Raw genomic sequence first — 17,483 nt, 5'->3', positions numbered from 1 at the left:
TCATTTGGTAATCATATTTATTCATTTCAATTTGCAGTATTAAAATTCAAGGCAAGGTACCTACAGTTATTAAAGAATAAAAGCATTCTATGACCAGCATACTGTATAAATTCAGAAAATGCATAAAACAGCTCTTGGTTCATCCAGAACCTGCTTCCAAACTCTTATCAGCATCCTTATATCACTTAAAACATACATTCTTATAGAAATGTATAGACAATTGAATAATAAAAAAAAAAAAAAGATTATTAAAAAAGCAAGCAATCTGCACAGATTTGGTTCTGGATACACTTTGGGTTCTTGCACTAAACAATCTTGAGGTCCTTCATTGCAGATTCGAGGGTCTGAAACAGAAATATCAATCATCTTTATGCACTGCAACAATTTTTCATTTACATTTTGTGACAACTGCTAATGAACTTATTAATGATTAAGGAAAAAATAACTGTTCAACAAGTTTTACCTTTACATCCCAAATAGCCATGCCTCCATCCATACCAGTGGTGCAGAATTTGGTACACTTGGCTTTTCCCCCACCAAGAATTGAGATTTGGCTAAGAAGAGCACAAACAAAGGCATTAATACATCTGTATGCTCATTTGATGAATAAGGCTAGATAACAGACAATGAGAATAGCCCTACCTGATGCTGTTCTTGTGCACAGATTCCAGCACTGCTTCCTTGCTGTCAGCGGAGGCTTTCTTGTCTAGGTTTTGAAAGCGCTCTCTGGCTGTCATACCCTTCTGAGCACTCTGCTTGGGCACGTCCAATTTCCCTCCAAAAGACAGGGCTGCTTTATTTGAATCATAGACAAACAGCACAGGGTAGCAGTCGTGGCCCTGAAAAAGATGTGAGTGTCAGATTTTAGAAAAATGGTACACAGTGACAATGTTAATGGTTTACTTTGGTATGAAAGCAAAATATAGCATCTAAAGATACTTACAGCTGCCACTAGGCTGTTCTCAGTAATGAAAGTAACACACAAAAGAGGCAAGGTTTCCGAAGTGACACTGGCACAGCTGGCAAGATGAGAGAATAAATTAATATAATATATTTACAAATTATTTGTCATGGTATCAATTGTGCGGGCATGTGCCTGCAATACACCGATCAGCCACAACATTAAAACCACCTGCCTAATATTGTGCAGGTCCCCCTCATGCTGCCAAAACAGCCCCAACCCGCATCTCAGAATAGCATTCTGAGATGTTATTCTTCTCACCACAATTGTACAGAGCGGTTATCTGAGTTACCGTAGACTTTGTCAGTTCGAACCAGTCTGGCCAACAGGCGTAACATGGCATTTCCATCTGCAGAACTGCCGCTCACTGGATGTTTTTTGTTTTTGGCACCATTTGGAGTAAATTCTAGAGACTGTTGTGTGTGAAAATCCCAGGAGATCAGCAGTTACAGAAATACTCAAACCAGCCCGTTTGTCACCAACAATCATCCATACGATTATCTAATCAGCCAATCATGTGGCAGCAATGCAGTGCATAAAATCATGCAGATACGGGTCAGGAGCTTCAGTTAATGTTTACACCAACCATTAGAATGGGGAAAAAAATGTGATCTCAGTGATTTGGACCGTGGCATGATCTGCTGATCTCCTGGGATTTTCGGGAGGTGGTTTTAATGTTGTGGCTGATTGGTGTATACTAAACAATCAAATGTCATTAATTCACTCTGCAATCAAAGTTCTGAAGACCTTATTTCATTAGGATGACGATTAGGTGACAACTGACAACATCAAATTGAACATTTACATTTATAATGAAAATAAAACCAATAAAACCAGAAAACACCTTAATTTATGTAACTGAGTCGACTTATAGTGATAAACAGCAGCAATTAACTTAATATTTTGCTTTAAAAACATTCATGTGTTACACCATAGAACTTAAGCTCAATCGACAGCATTTGTGGCATAATATTGATTACCACAAAAAATAAATTTGAGTTTTCTTTAAAAAAAAAAAAAAAAAGCAAAAATCGAGGTTCTGGCACTAACAGTGGAAGTAAATGGGGCCAATTCGTAAACATAAAAATACTGACTATTTCAAAAGTATTGAACAGTTTAATTTATATTTTTCAGGGAATAGGGACATTTTCTGCTTGTCATTTCATATAAAAAAAATTGCTTATGATATGAAAACACAACTCACACAGCAGTCTTTCCGCCTTGGGCCACAGATACAGTGCTGTCATGGCTGGCCCAGGCAACACGATTCCCGCTGTCTGAGAAACAGACGCCATGTACCCAGCCAGAACTTCCAGTCGATTCAAACATAACCTCTCCAAATGGCATTTTAGAGCCCCATGCAGTTGGAGCAGGCTTCTCCTCTACCTCCTTTATATAAGCAGAAAAGATCCTGTAGGGATTTGAGCAGACAGGAAATTTACAGAATGCCCAAAATCACAAAATGTACAATAAAATGTGTTCAGATTCAGCCTAACCTGCATTTAAAATCACATGATCCCGCTGCCAGCAGGACGTTATTGGGGTGCCAGTCCAAGCAAAGAATGGTGGAGCGGATGGGCTTCTTGATGTGCTTGCACACCCACCTATGGGAATGCGAAACAGATGAGACTTAAGCATCTTAGATACACACAAAACTTTGTCTCAGAAAATAATAGATTAGTCTGTGTTTAAATTATGATCCGTCCAGCAACAGAAGAGAAATAATGTATTTTGCAATCATTATACCACATTAGAGACAACAACATGATATATTTGACTTAATTTTATGTATGTGCCATCAGTGTTTCTCAAATGGTTTTGCTTCAGGACTCAGATTTTACATTAGACATCAAGTGGCGACATAACACAGTACCACAATAGTTTATCAAACAGAAGTAAACCAAAATGCCCTTGAAATCAAACATATATATGTAAAATAACTAAACACAGGCTTGTCTTTATAGTTTGAGTTTTGGTTTCTAAATGTCTCTTGAATTTCAATGGTTTCAAGCTTTTGTCAGCTAAAAATTCAGTACAAAAAACACATATTTAAAGGGTTAGTTTACCCAAAAATGACAATTCTTTAACCATTTACATACCCTCATCAGGCCTTTGAAGCTCCAATAAGGAGATAAAGTCAGCATAAAAGTAATTCATAAGACTCTAGTGGTTAAATAAATGCCTTCTAAAGCGATCCAGTTGGTTTTGGGTGAGAACAGACCAAAATGTAACTCCTTTTTCAATGTAAATCTTGAAAGCAGTCTCCTTGGTGATCATGATTTCAAGTTCGATTACGCTTCCTAGCACCGTCTAGCGCTCTTCGCATGCTTCAAGCACTAGGAAGTGTAATCAAGCTTGAAATCCTGATTGTGACTAGAGACTGCAATGGCAAGATGTACAGTGAAAAAGTAGTTACATTTTGGTCTGTTCTCACCCCAAATCAACTGGATTGCTTCTGAAGAAATGCACTTAACCACTGGAGTTGTCCAGATTACTTTTTTTCTGCTTTTTGGAACTTCAAAGGCCTGATCACCATTCACATGCACATGTATTCTGCAGAAGAAAGGAAGTCATACACATCTGTATGGCATGGCATGATGGTGAGTAAATGATGAGAGAATTTTAATTTTTTGGTGAACTATCACTTTAATGTAGTCTGGATTATATTTTTTATTTATCTTGCTAATTTTCCTAATTTTGTTCATGGTTTACAAGGCCTAATTTAGCTAGCAGGTAACAGGTTTAATTTGTGCCAAAATACTATAAAGTGTGATTGGAAGCAAGGCCTGAGTAAGACTGTCAAGAGTAAAATATATCAGATTTGGGTTGCATTTTTTCTTTCCTTTTAAAAGTTGATAAGACCATTTATTTTGTTATCCAAACAATACATGCTAATATGGTTCATTGCATTTTACAAGTTACATTAAGCAATATTTTTCCCTTGCTATCCGCAAGCCTATCAGAACAGACTAGCAACCCATTTTCAGGTCGTGACCCACCAGTTGAGAACTACTGATGTAGTGACATCACATCATATGATTTAATGTGTAATCTGTAATCCTGCATCCTAACACACTGGTGTTTCTAAACATGACGAATGTGTTGGGTTAGTAGATACATGTCGGTGAGCATGTCCCCCATGAACACAGACAGCATCCTATATTATGCACTGTTAAAGCCCTATCATCCGAAACACTGCTTTAAACTGTGTCATTTAAAATTTAGAGAGAGCCCATCTGCCTTTTAAGTAGATTAACCAACATCAGCCCTGCTCTGCCAGAAGAGCCTCAATATCCATTTATCCTGCTTGAAACTCACCAGTCATTTTCCTGCTCAAAATAGCACACAGAGATCAAACGTGAGCCGCTGCCCACAGCAAACTTGTTTTCTTTGGGAGACCACTTCACACAGCGGGCGGCGCGGTTGATCCTGAGAATGACCAGGGTTGGTTTCCATACGTCTCCCTTTAAAGTCCAGACGTAGGCATTACGGTCTGTGCCGCAGGTGACGATGCGATTGCTCTCTGGGGCCCAGTCGATGCCTGGTTGATGAGGAGATGGCTTGGATGAGATGGTGTTAGTCATATTAATGCTCTGTGGCTGTGTAGGTCAGATTAACCTACTAAACGTACCTGTTACCTGCCCATTGTGCTCCTTTAGCACGTGGATTTTGTTCCAGTTGTTTCCATCTTTTTTATAGATATGGACTTCATGGTTATTTGGACACAATGCAATTTCTAAAGGAGACAAGAAGCCAGAGAATAAAATATTCAACACAAGTGTATGGCCAAAATACTTTGGCTTGATGCACCGGATAACAGCCTAAATATTTTATCAGTAAGGTTAATTAGTTGTGCTTTCTAAGGCAAGCTTCACTCTTAGTATTGCGTTTGCACTTCAGACATTAATTACACTTACCGACCACTTTATTAGGAACACCTGTACATCTACTTATTCGTGCGATTATACAATCAGCCAATCGTGTGGCAGTGCAATGCATAAAGTCATGCAGATATGGGTCAGGACCTTCAGTAAATGTTCACATCAACCATCAGAATGGGGAAAAAATGTGATCTCAGTGATTTCGACCGTGGCATGATTGTTGGTGCCAGATGGGCTGGTTTGAGTATTTCTGTAACTGCTGATCTCCTGGGATTTTCATGCACAACAGTCTCTAGAATTTACTCAGAATGGTGCCAAAAACAAAAAAACAACCAGTGAGCAGCAGTTCTACGGATGGAAACGCCTTGTTGATGTGAGAGGTCAATGGAGAACGGCCAGACTGGTTCGAGCTGACAGAAAGTCTACGGAAACTCAGATAACCACTCTGTACAATTGTAGTGAGCAGAATAGCATCTCAGAATGCACAACATGTTGAATCTTGAGGCAGATGGGCTACAACAGCAGAAGACCACGTTGGTTCCACTTCTGTCAGCCAAGAACAGAAAGCAGAGGCTGCAGTGGGCCTACCATCTGTGTAACTCAGAAGAAATTGAGATTCATCAGACCAGGCTTTAACTGTCCAGTTTTGGTGAGCCTGTGCCAACTTTTTTCTAATTTTTCCCCATTCTGATGGTTAATATGAACATTAACTAAGCTCCTGACCCGTATCTGCATGATTTTTTGCATTGCACTGCTGCCACACTATGGCTGATTAGATAATCGCATGAATAAGTAGGTGTACAGGTGTACCTAATAAAGTGTTCGGTGAGTGTATATCCTCAGCTGGAGGGGTTTATTAAGGAGACATGTGCTATTACTTTACGAAGCAATTACTTTTTTTTTAATCTGCAAAAAATCCCATAGACTTACATTGAAAAGGGGCCCAAGTAAGCAACCACACAGAACACCCTAGCGATGCACACTAGCAACTACCAAGATCATCCTTGTAACCAAAGAGCAAAGAGCTAAAAACCACTCACAACGCCCTAATATTGTAGCGGCAAGTGTTGCAAGGGCAAGCACCAATCATATTATCTTCAGAATGCGTAAAAATATAGTTGCATTTGCAATATTCAAAGGGCCTGTCGAAAATCCTAGAATCGTTTTCAGTAAGTTTCTGCAGAATAGCAATTAAAAAAATGACACACTTAATTCTAAATAAATAAAGACTTAATTCTGACACACCATCGACTTTCTGCTACCACAGATGTGCTCCCATACTTTTTCATAAGTGAGCTAAAAAATTTTTATAGCAGCAGTTAAACCTAAAAGTTACTCTCAGCCGTCTCGTTTCCCTTCTGTTCCTCTGCGGTTTGCTGAAGACATACGAAATCAGCAACAAAGCACCATTCATGGTAAAACAGGAAGTCTGGGGGGAATTAGTCATTACTGCTTCTCTCATCAGCATGGAAAGAAAAGCAGGGTGGTAGCAGAGTAAAGATACAGCTTTGACCTTTTATTTTCTTCTGCTATTAAAACTGTTTTGAAATTACAGTTTAAACAAAAGGACCTCTGTTCCTAAACTGATTTAGCTTTTAGAGAGCAGTTTTGCACACTTTGATGCAGGTTTCTAACTCTGTCAAAAATTGTGCATGCTGTATGCATGTCCATGTATTAATTTATGTCTAATGGGATGTACTGCTTTTCTTTCAAAAATTCAGCAGAGCAATGTAAATATTCAGCAGTGGCCTGACTGGCTCTCAGGGGTAAAATGGTGGTTCGTAAATGATAATAATAACAAAACAAAAAAAAAAAGTCTAAAACAATGACAAGTTTTACAAGTTTCAGTTCAAGGTGAATGGCTGATAAGACATGGCATAACACGATCTTTGTGAGAAACTATGTTTAGAGTATTGGATAAAAGCTATTGCATAATGTATCCTTTATGAATAAATAATGAATAAATCCATGCCATCATCTCTGTCAAAATCTAACAATAATTTTAATAGATTTTTTCAATACTGAGGTTCAATGTAAAATCAGTTAACACTTCACAACTCAACAGCCTCTTTTCAGAAAACTCCTTAGAGGACTCATGGTCCAGTTAGTTTTTGTGAAAGAATAGTTTTCTGTTATTATTTCTATATTCAGAAATTATGCTTACGTCATTACACAGTTCAGATGGTGGGAGATATCTTTAGACACACAGACTAGGAACTGATCCAAAGACCAAGATACACTGTAACTATGAGGACTTACGAGTTCGGTCCTTGTTCCAGGCATGGCAGCTGATAGGTTCAAGCAAGAAACTGTGATAAGCCATGGGTGTTTCTTCCACAATATAGAATTCTGAAATGAAATATGAGGTTTATGAAATTGCAAATGTTATGCTAAACGTAAACCTAAAACTACTGCAATATGAGTTCATGCTGCTCATTCACTTCCGCAGAGACATACCAAAAAGGAGAAGTTTTAGAACTTCCTATTAGAATTCTTGATCATTTTCTTTCACATTTTTGGCTATATCATATTAAAGCCAATATAATATACAGTACATTCATAAATAAGCAATGGTTTTGTCTTCTTATTTATTTTTTTCCTCATTGTTTGTTGTAAATTAAAACCAGACCAGACAGGAATGTATGTGACAAAGCCAGATGTTCTGCTGACCACTTTACAAGAAAAACCTCTCTCATCTCATACTTTCCATTAAACGGTCATCTCAGCTGAGAGACATTGCAGCAAGTATATTGGAAAGTATGTCTCATAAATAGTATGAAATACTTTTTATACATTCAGCCAAAACTCTTCAGAAACACAGAAAATACTTTCTAGGTGTCATTCTACATGTGTACATGTTAGTGCATGTTATGGGTTGCACCAACAACCGCATTCCAAAACTACAGCCTGCTCCAAAGCTTAAGAAAAATGTTTCCAAATTCAGATAAACAAAACCATACATTCTTCTACTTACCCAGGAAACCTTGACAAAGCCTGCAACAGAAGCCTGAGTTCGTGGACTCTGAGCAGTCAACACAAACGCTGGCTTTGCTCTGAATGAACTTAAGTATTTCCTTAGTCGTTTTTCTCTCAAAAAATGCACTACTTCCCCTTCTCTGCTAGAAACATATAACCACTTCCTTGTGTGGGCGGCTGTCTACTGGTGAGGAGGGTTTTCAGCTCAACTCCACTTCACATTCTCACCTGCAGCATGTTTAACGTATGTCCTTTTTAAAATCCTACATCTGCACAGCTGGGTCAGTGGTCACTTAAGTTTTGAGGAACCACTTTTGAACATTTTCGCAATTTATTAGAGAAAAAAACTAAAAATAATGGTACAGCCTAACTTTAAGGCAGTTATACAGTCTACAATTGACTGTAAAGCTGTTTATTTTTAGTAGCACTAATTCATTTGGCAGAGAACTTTGAAGCCAACATGCTTAAAAGGCAATCAAACAATCACACAGACATGAATTCAAACAGAATGAGACTGCATCCCCAAATGGTGTGTAGTATACGTCATTTATTTCTAGCAGACCATTTACATAAAATTCTCATTATTTAATTCCTCTCCGGTTCCTCTGGAGAGCCAGAACATCTTGATCAACCATCGCACACTGCTGGGGTGCCAGCTTTGGCATACATTTTTCTTAAAAAAACAAACAAAAACAAAAAAACAATCCTAAACCCTTTTTCCATTAGTGTTTTTCCATTTTAAGTGTGTCACACATCAGTTCACGCCACTGCTCAGTGCTTTTTTTTATTTTATTTTCATTTTAAAAAATTTCAGAAGTGTTATCGGAAATCTCCTTGTTAGTCTTCAAGCCACATTGCTTGTGCTGCATCATGCTAGTTCAGCTTGAGTTTTACATGATCCGTAGGCCTTGGATTGAAGACTCTAAAGTCTGTGGGGAATAAAAAAAAGTCAGAGGTCTGTTTAACCACCACTGAAAGTGACAAACTCTATGCAAATTAATGCCATAAAAGTGTATGATAGTTATACATGTATGTTTAGCATGATTTAGAAATAACAAATATAAACCTTGAAGTCCCATATGGTCATTGCTCCGTCAATTCCTGTAGTGCAGAATTTGCGACAATCTCTTTTGTCTCCTTCATATATAGACACTTGGCTAAAGGGAAAAGACATTGTGCATAATTAACAAAAATATAAACATTTTAAGGTTTTGACAAAGAAATCAGGAAATAAGACCTACGTGATGCTGTTCTGGTGCAGGGTTTCTAGGGTGCTATTGCGGTCCTCAGTGGTGGCCCTCTTGTCCATGTTGCGGAAGCGCTCCATAGCAGAAATGTTGCGTTGGATGCTCTGCTTTGGAATGTCCAACTTGGATATGAAGGTCAAGGTTCCACCATCATCAAAACTGAACAGCACAGGGCAGCAGTCGTGACCCTGACAGAAAATACTTTACATTAGGTCTTGAAGGAAGCAGTTACCTCTAAAGTACATCAACCGAAATTTTACAACCAATAAAGAAAATCCAAAAAGTTCTTACTGCTGCCACAATGTTGTTCTCCGAAACAAAAGTCACACTCAGAAGGGCAAGGAATTCGGTCTTCAACTGACTTGGCCTGCAAAACACAGAGGAATGCTATTAGTCTTCAAGTAATTAGAGCGTTTTATTTTTGACAGAACAGAGGAGACATAAGGTTTAAAAGGTCTCCCAAAGCAAACAGAAAACAGGTCAACTAATCGTGATTGATACTCACGTTGAGCTTTTTGTGGGGTCCACTACAGTGACAGTGCTGTCATGGCTGACCCAAGCCAGTCGGTTCCCACTGGCTGAGAAACACACACTGTGAACCCACCCTCCACTTCCTGCCCCGCCAAACTCCGCCATCACCTGCCCGAAGGGCATCTTGGACCCCCATGGGGTTGGAGCTGGTTTCTCATCCACCTCCTTGATGTATGCAGAAAATACCCTAAGGAAAGCAGACAAAAATATGATTCTCTTAAAGCGCAATACGTTCTGATCCATCAAGAAAGGTAATACAAAAGTGTATTTGCAATAGAGGTGAGAATTTTCACTGGCCTGATGATTCGATTACGATTCAAATGGTTTACAAAACGATTCTATATGCATCTTATCCTCCAATTTTTTTAATCAACACACACTCTCAGTATTAAACTATTAATTTACAATGAATCGATCCCTACCCTATAAATATAACCACAAATATCGGTTACTGGTCCAGGATGGCTACATGAGATATCTGCTTCTGTGGGAGTGCAGATGTCAGCTTCTCCTTTGCACACCACAGGTGATAGTAAAGTGACAATCAAGCATCTTGTATGCACACAAGCAAGGGACCGGCAATGAGCAACAGCCAAAGAAAGAGAGCGCAAGAGCTGTTTTTCCCTTTCTGTGCAAATCAGTGCAATAATGGTTGTGAGCCTGCCTTTCATGCTGTTTGTTGACATGTTATCACGAATAAACTCTCCAATTGCAATGTGCTAGAGTTTGTGAATGAATTTCGGGATTGTAGTTTCAGTCTGGGATGATGGTCGAGTGGCTGATACATCCAGTCTGCGATCAGTTCTGTAGTGTGCACTTGGCTTTAGTATATGCATGTCTGACCATTTGTTTCTAGCATTTCACTTTGACTCTACTGTGCTGCCGTGGTTTAGACTGAACTCAGAATTGATTCTGAATTCTTGAGAATTAATTCAGAATCATTGGAGAAAGAACTGCGATGCACTGGAGAATCTATTTTTTCTCCCAACCCCTAATTTTAACACACAGAAACAATTTACAAAGTTAGTATTTACAAAGCCTTACCTGCATTTGAAGTCACACGACCCAGCTGCCAAAAGCACATTGTTTGGATGCCAGTCTAAACTGAGGACAGTTGAACGGATGGGCTTCTTGATGTGTTTACTAACCCACCTAAGCACCACAAGAATTATAATTAAAATGTCCACATGACCTATATTACAAAAATCCAACATGGTCAAATATGTGAAGAATCCATAGCCACAACTGTTACCTACCAATCATTTTCAGACTCAAAGTAGCAAACGGATATGAGCCGTGCTCCACTCCCCACTGCAAACTTGTTCTCCAGTGGAGACCATTTCACAAATGTGGCAGCACGGTTGATCCTGAGAATAACAAGGGTGGGTTTCCACACACCATCCTTCTGACTCCACACATACGCATTCCGGTCCGCTCCACAGGTCACAATACGATCACTTTTAGGAGCCCAATCAATGCCTTTAGACAAGTTAAAACATCAGGAGATATATTAGATGTCTTGTTTCATTTAATGTATTATGTCTAGAGCTGTCAAAATTAATGCGTTAACGCATGCGATTAATTAAAAAAGTTGAATGTGTTAATTTTTTGCAATGAACACATTTACTGTTAATACAGTATAAACCAGCATAAACACTAGTTGTAAGGGCGGAACCTTTGCCATGTGCCCGCCCGGAGTCATTACACTGACGCGCACACAACAAACACACACAACAGCATTTCCCTGTCAGTGAAAAAATTATGGTGAAAGGACCTCTTAATGCTATTTGATGTACAAAACAAGCCCAGATGGGACTTGTGACAGAAATCATCTACTTTTCAGCCTCTGTAAGGCACATTTTAATTACAACAGAAGCACGTCAAATCTTAACCACCACAAAAACACAGAATGAGACATTTTGTCTGCAAGCGCTTTTCAAGTGGAGTTCAAAGCGGTGCTTGATGCTGGCGCTGACGCCCTGATGTGAATCATGAATTCGAAAAATCTACGTTTAACTGCAATTAACTATGAAAAATTATGCAATTAATCACAATTAAAAAATTTAAATGGACTGACAGCACTAATTATGTCACATTTAACCAATTATATACTGATAATACAACAAATTAATCTTCAGGTTGTTGTGAATTTTACCTGTGATGTGTCCATTGTGTTCTTTTAATTCGTGAGCTTTAACCCACTGGTTCCCACTTTTCTTGTATATGTGAACTTCGTGATTGTTTGGACTGATAGCAATTTCTGTCATTGGAAAAAAACAAAACTAGTTAGAACAATAGTATAAAGATACATTGAAGGCATTGAGACTGATATAGACAACAATGAAGAAAATGTCAGTGAAAAGCTTTCTTACGAGTCCTGTCCCGGTTCCATGCATGGCATGTGATGGGTTCCAACAGAAACTGGTGGAGTGACATTATCTTCAAGTAATTTGCAACTCCGTCTGAAAAGAAACACCCTCATGTGATTGCAATGCCACTGTTGCGTCTAAACAAGTCCACCAGATTCTCGTTACTTTGAGAAACCCATAAATATGTTTAGAATAACAAGATAACGCTTAACTAAGCATCTGCCCTCTCCATACAGATATAAATGACATTATAAGACAGCAATGACAAACTGGCAACCCGGGGCTAAATCTCAAACATCAGTCTATTCCCGCAACTAGATCTGGCATTAGAAGAGCTATATTCGGTCTGTGACCATTTAATGAAGTCAACATCGCTCGTTCAACTGGCAAAACCAGATCACGGCTGTCAGTTTCCCGGTTTCAGGGCGTGGATGAGGCAGTAGATCAACATCTGATGCCGTCGGCTCTTGCTAGCGAGCTGTCTGCCTGCTACATTAGCCTACAGCTAACACGTAAAACAGCACCAGTTCAGCTAAAATGATTTTGAAATCAGGAAAATAGACTGCAGGCCAAACGATACATAACTGCAGCACCTTGTAAGACCATAAACACCTTTATCTTGCGAAAAAAGTCACATAAATTCTCGTGGTTTTCTACATTTCATGATCAGGAAGGCCTTGTCCAAGATGCCGGTTTACTCCGCTCCCTGCTGTCGGAAAAGGGCATGACAGAGGCCTCGTTTACCTGAACTGATGCTCCGCTTCTCGTGGAAATGTTGGTGAAGGATGTTCTCTCTCGGGCTTTCACCTGGTGGACGGACTTGAATTCGCGGACTCTGGACAGTCGACACGAATCCACTCCGGCTGCTCGCTCGCGCTCTCTTGCTCTCTGATTTCGGCCTGTCAAAGAATCCAGGAAATGGCACACTGCTCAGCGCGCATGCGTACGCACCGCAGAACTGTGGGCGTGACCGTGTGCACAATGCGAAGTCATTCAGTAGAAACGTTTAGACAAGATGAGGTCAATTACATATTAGTCATATCGAGGTTAATTCTGTTTATTGATTCAGTCATCATTTCTTTTTGTCTTCGAATAGGACTAATCTTTATGTATCTTAGCAACAAAAAAAAACAAACAAACAAAAAAAAAAAAAACTGGTTTTTGTTCACAAGATCATTTCTCCCTTCCTTGTAGTGTCTCACTCAGACGTGCACATTGCTCCTTTTCACTTTTTACACAACACGATGTAATTTGACAATTTAAATTCTAAAAGTAACAGTTTATTCACTTTAAAGAAATATCTGCTTTACCGGCTCCAGCTCTAAGATGTAAGTTGGGCCATGGGACCTTAATGATCAATATTTAAGTCCTTTTTTACTATAAATTCTCCTATAAATGTAAATTACCAAAAACAAAAGAAGAAAGTGAAAGTGGAGATTTATAGTAAAAAAGGACTTAAATATTGATCTGTTTCTCAGCCATACCTACCATATCGCTTCTGAAGATATGGATTAAACCACTGGAGTTGTGTGGATTACTTTTATGCTGCCTTTTATATGCTTTTCAGAACTTCAAAGCTCTGGTCACCATTTACTGGCATTGTATGGACCTACAGAGCTGAAATATTCTTCTAAAAATCTTTGTTTGTGTTCAGCAGAAGAAAGAAAGTCATACACATCTGGGATGGCATGAGGGTCACCTGCTTCTCAGATTTTGTTCCTGAGTAAAAAGACTCTAGTAATCTCCTATGTGTCCTATGTGAAATAACTGTTACAAACAGTACTCAGATTTGCAGAGATACAAAAGCTTGCAATCAAAAGTCTGAGATTCCTGTATGAACTCAAACATTTCTAATCAAATACTTCCAAAGACCAGACTATCTGAATAATTGTTTACTATTACGTTTGTAGCTCTGTACTCTTATGTCAAACATATGACAAAATACTTAAGTACGTATTATACTTATAATATAATTATTAGATATTATATATATATATATAAAAACTAAAAAAAAATTGATGGGCCCCTTGCAGTTATGCCACAGACCGCTCTGCAGTCCACTGATTCAGAGACACTGGTATAAGTGAGCTGGCATGTTCTCTTTTTGTCTGCAGGTAAGCAGATATCATTCAATTTTTTGACTCAGAGACAGAAAAGTGAAAAATACTGGGTTCCTAAACTATGGTCCCCTGGTGGCTGAGGGGCCCTAAGCAGCTGTTTATACCTCTTATAACAGGAAACAGCCCTATTCATAGCTCCAAAACACACCTCATGCAATTGAGCTATGAGCTTGCTATTTGTTTTGGATAATGTTTTATAGAATGTTTTAGATAGTAATAACTGCTGCAATGATAGATTACTAATGGATAGTACTTTGGCAGAATATACCTACTTTACCTGCTCAAGGTCCTCAAGGGCTTTCTTTTCCTTTTGGGGCTTGGCATTGCTTTCATCCCTTTGGCCAAGGTCTCCTGTCAAATTGTGCACTTTGACTTCCAGGCCCTAAAGATCCACAGCAGGAATTTTAGAGCTAATAAACTGAATTATTTCAGATCATTATACTTTTATTTTTAATGTGTCAATCATAATGTGTTTGCTTGAATTCACACATGATAACAGATGTCCAGGGAATTTACAACCATATTTTAGTGAATTCCTTGATTGCTTTCACCTGTTTTCCATCTCTGACTTTGCCAGTGTAGACTACAGTCCTTCCAAGTTTCTTCTCAGGTTCATAAGCTCTGTATCTATCCTGCACTTTAAAGCACCATAAAGCATTGGTTGCACTTTCCTCCTCCACTAAAACCTCTTTGATATTCAAAATATGTTCTTCCATGCTGATCTTCTTTTTCACCTGATTACAGTGTTTCTCAGCATCTGTAACCATATATTGTTCCTGAGAATGTGAGAATGCCCACATTGGAAATTGCACACATTGTTCTTCAAGGATGGACTATATGTGTGTTGTGAAAAGCGCTATACAAATAACAATGACTTGACTTGAATATGATAGTTTATAATGCTAAACTACATTGTAAACAAATATCTTATAGCAGTTTTGTAACCATTTTGCTTGGAGTTTGCTAACCTTTTCCAGAAGCCCAGTACAACCTTGCAAGTCTATTTCAAAGTCTGTAAAGACTCATTCTATCCCTTCTTTTTTTGTTTTCATCTCATTCCAAGACAAACGGTCCATGGTGATTGAAAAACTCTAAAAAAGTGCAACCAAGCACTTTGACATTTTACCTCAAAAGTTTCAAACCCAGTAATGCCCAGCACACCAATAAAAAAGTGGCAATACATCTTTGTGAACAGTGTTTTATTTATGCAGCAAACCCACTTGAACATTCTGTTATAAACGGCTTTTGGTCCTGACCTCTGGTCACATACTCATTCCCAACTTTAACACGAGGTCGGGTGATCCATTTTTGCAGATCCCCAGAAATGATCCTCATGAGTTGGGCAACTTTATTAGCCACTCATTCACCGTCCAATGATCTGCCTACTCTTCTCTTCTCTTTGTTTCTGAAGTCTGAAATAATTCTAAACAGTAAAATTCATACGCATTTCAAAATATTTCACATTTTTTAAGACATTTTCTAGAGCATTTCCAGATTCGTAACACACAAAACTTAAAGAAAAAATCAAAGAAGTTGATTAGATGAAACATAATTACAATTTATTTGAACTATGTCAACATTTACAAGACGCACTCAACAAATAATCCTTACTTACCAAATTTAATTGAAAAATCAACAATTGATCCCGTTACGCAAACACATTTCTCCCCTTGTTTTTTTTTTTTTTTTTTTCTCAGATGTTCCCAAACAGTTTTAAAAAGGTTTATGTCTAATGGTTGGTCTAGGGATAAATGATAGGAATTGGAATTTAATCATTTTTAAAAATGTCTTGGCTCTGTAAATCTCTAAGGTATTGTTGTGTGTTTTGGAAATGATAAACAAGATGCGGTAATGAGAGTTTCATTCACAATTTACAGTTAAATACCATAAAATATTTTAATATGATCGTTCCATCCACCCTCAAACTCCCAAATCATTATTTATGCACTTTAGTGGCTGGTAATGTAAATATGGAAGCATTTTGCTATACCCAGCCCTACTGATTTAACCTGTTCCAACATGTTATTCAACCACTCCGAGATACACTCAAGTCAAGGTTATTACCTATTTCAGCACACCAGTTTTAGCGGTATAATCATTTATTAAAGAGCAACTGAAGGTACAAATGCAATTCATTGTACAAATCAATTATTTACATTACACATATTCATAACATAACTTATATTAAAGTCAGAATGAGTTAAATGACAGTTATGGATACATTGGTTAAATGAGAATTTTAGGAATATATTATGTTAAAATGTTAACTTGTCAATTTGACCAAAAAATTTACAAGACAGAAAACATGACTATGTTTAATTTTATTTCAGGTGTAAATAGCACCTGCCACACAGCACCACTTTTTGCACTCCAAAAGTCTGGTAAGTCCAAAAGTCTTTTTTTTTCCTTCTTTTTATTTTATTTTATTTTATCCCCTTTTCTCCCCAATTTGTAATGCCCAATTCCCACTGCTTACTAGGTCCTTGTGGTGGCGTGGTTACTCACCTCAATCCGGGTGGCAGAGGACAAGTCTCAGTTGCCTCCGCTTCTGAGACAGTCAATCCGTGCATCTTATCACGTGGCTCGCTGTGCATGACACCACGGAGACTCGCAGCATGTGGAGGCTCATGCTATACTCCACGATCCATGCACAACTTGCTATGCACCACATTGAGAGTGAGAACCACTAATCGCAACCACAAGGAGGTTACCCCATGTGACTCTACCCTCCCTAGCAACTGGGCCAATTTGGTTACTTAGGAAACCTGGCTGGAGTCACTCAGCACGCCCTGGATTCGAACTCGTGACTCCAGGGGTGGTAGTCAGCAATTAGTAATTAATAAAATTAATATGAAGGTTGATTTCCGCCAGTGATTTGGTCACAGTGAAGGTTGGGAAGTTGAGAGAAAGGTTTGATCCAGGTAAAATTAACCATGGTTTTACTATAGTAATTTTGTAGTAAGCATGTTTTTTGGAGGAAGCCATGGTTTTAATGCAATTCACCATGGTGTTTCTACAGTAATTATGGTGTTAATATAGTAACCATGTTTAATTTTGTGGTTACTATGATTTTTAACTACAAAATACAATGGTGATACTATAGTTACTGTAGAAAACCATGGTGCATTTTTTGTAAGGTAAGGATAGGGTTAGGTTTAGGGGTAGGGGTTAATGTAGGGTGCCTGTGGGACACTTAATAAACACAATAAACATGTCGCAGTGATGCCTCTATACCGTATGTTTGCATTAAATTAGGGGTAAAATTGGTATCTGACACTATTTGCATTTAGTGCAAATAGCCTCTGCCTTATTTTCATTTCATTTTAATTTAATTATTTTGTTATAGGGGAAACCGGGGCTAGTTGTCACACTTTTCATTCCAGTTAATTTTTCTCAGG

At 38.3% G+C, this 17,483-nt stretch overlaps 2 protein-coding genes across 2 annotated transcripts; both read right to left on the bottom strand.

Annotated features, from left to right (window-relative positions):
• Nucleotides 1–7,980, bottom strand: LOC127451243 (actin-related protein 2/3 complex subunit 1B-like). The gene is made up of 10 exons (XM_051715771.1): nt 7,817–7,980; nt 7,102–7,191; nt 4,593–4,697; nt 4,280–4,502; nt 2,458–2,565; nt 2,166–2,372; nt 944–1,019; nt 643–839; nt 464–554; nt 1–344 (listed from the first exon to the last, which is right to left on the bottom strand). The coding sequence occupies exons 2-10, from the start codon at nt 7,163–7,165 to the stop codon at nt 306–308; spliced, it is 1,110 nt and encodes a 369-aa protein (XP_051571731.1). The 5' UTR covers nt 7,166–7,191; nt 7,817–7,980; the 3' UTR covers nt 1–305.
• Nucleotides 7,981–8,345: 365 nt separating this feature from the next.
• On the bottom strand, nt 8,346–12,896 carry LOC127451242 (actin-related protein 2/3 complex subunit 1A). Its single transcript, XM_051715770.1, has 10 exons — nt 12,710–12,896; nt 11,969–12,058; nt 11,752–11,856; nt 10,853–11,075; nt 10,641–10,748; nt 9,571–9,783; nt 9,357–9,432; nt 9,060–9,253; nt 8,885–8,975; nt 8,346–8,747 (listed from the first exon to the last, which is right to left on the bottom strand). The coding sequence occupies exons 2-10, from the start codon at nt 12,030–12,032 to the stop codon at nt 8,709–8,711; spliced, it is 1,113 nt and encodes a 370-aa protein (XP_051571730.1). The 5' UTR covers nt 12,033–12,058; nt 12,710–12,896; the 3' UTR covers nt 8,346–8,708.
• Nucleotides 12,897–17,483: the final 4,587 nt, after the last annotated feature.

The sequence above is a fragment of the Myxocyprinus asiaticus genome, chromosome 14 (assembly GCF_019703515.2).
Source record: "Myxocyprinus asiaticus isolate MX2 ecotype Aquarium Trade chromosome 14, UBuf_Myxa_2, whole genome shotgun sequence".
In the NCBI taxonomy this organism is placed as follows: domain Eukaryota; kingdom Metazoa; phylum Chordata; class Actinopteri; order Cypriniformes; family Catostomidae; genus Myxocyprinus; species Myxocyprinus asiaticus.
This window is presented reverse-complemented; position numbering and strand designations above follow the sequence as displayed.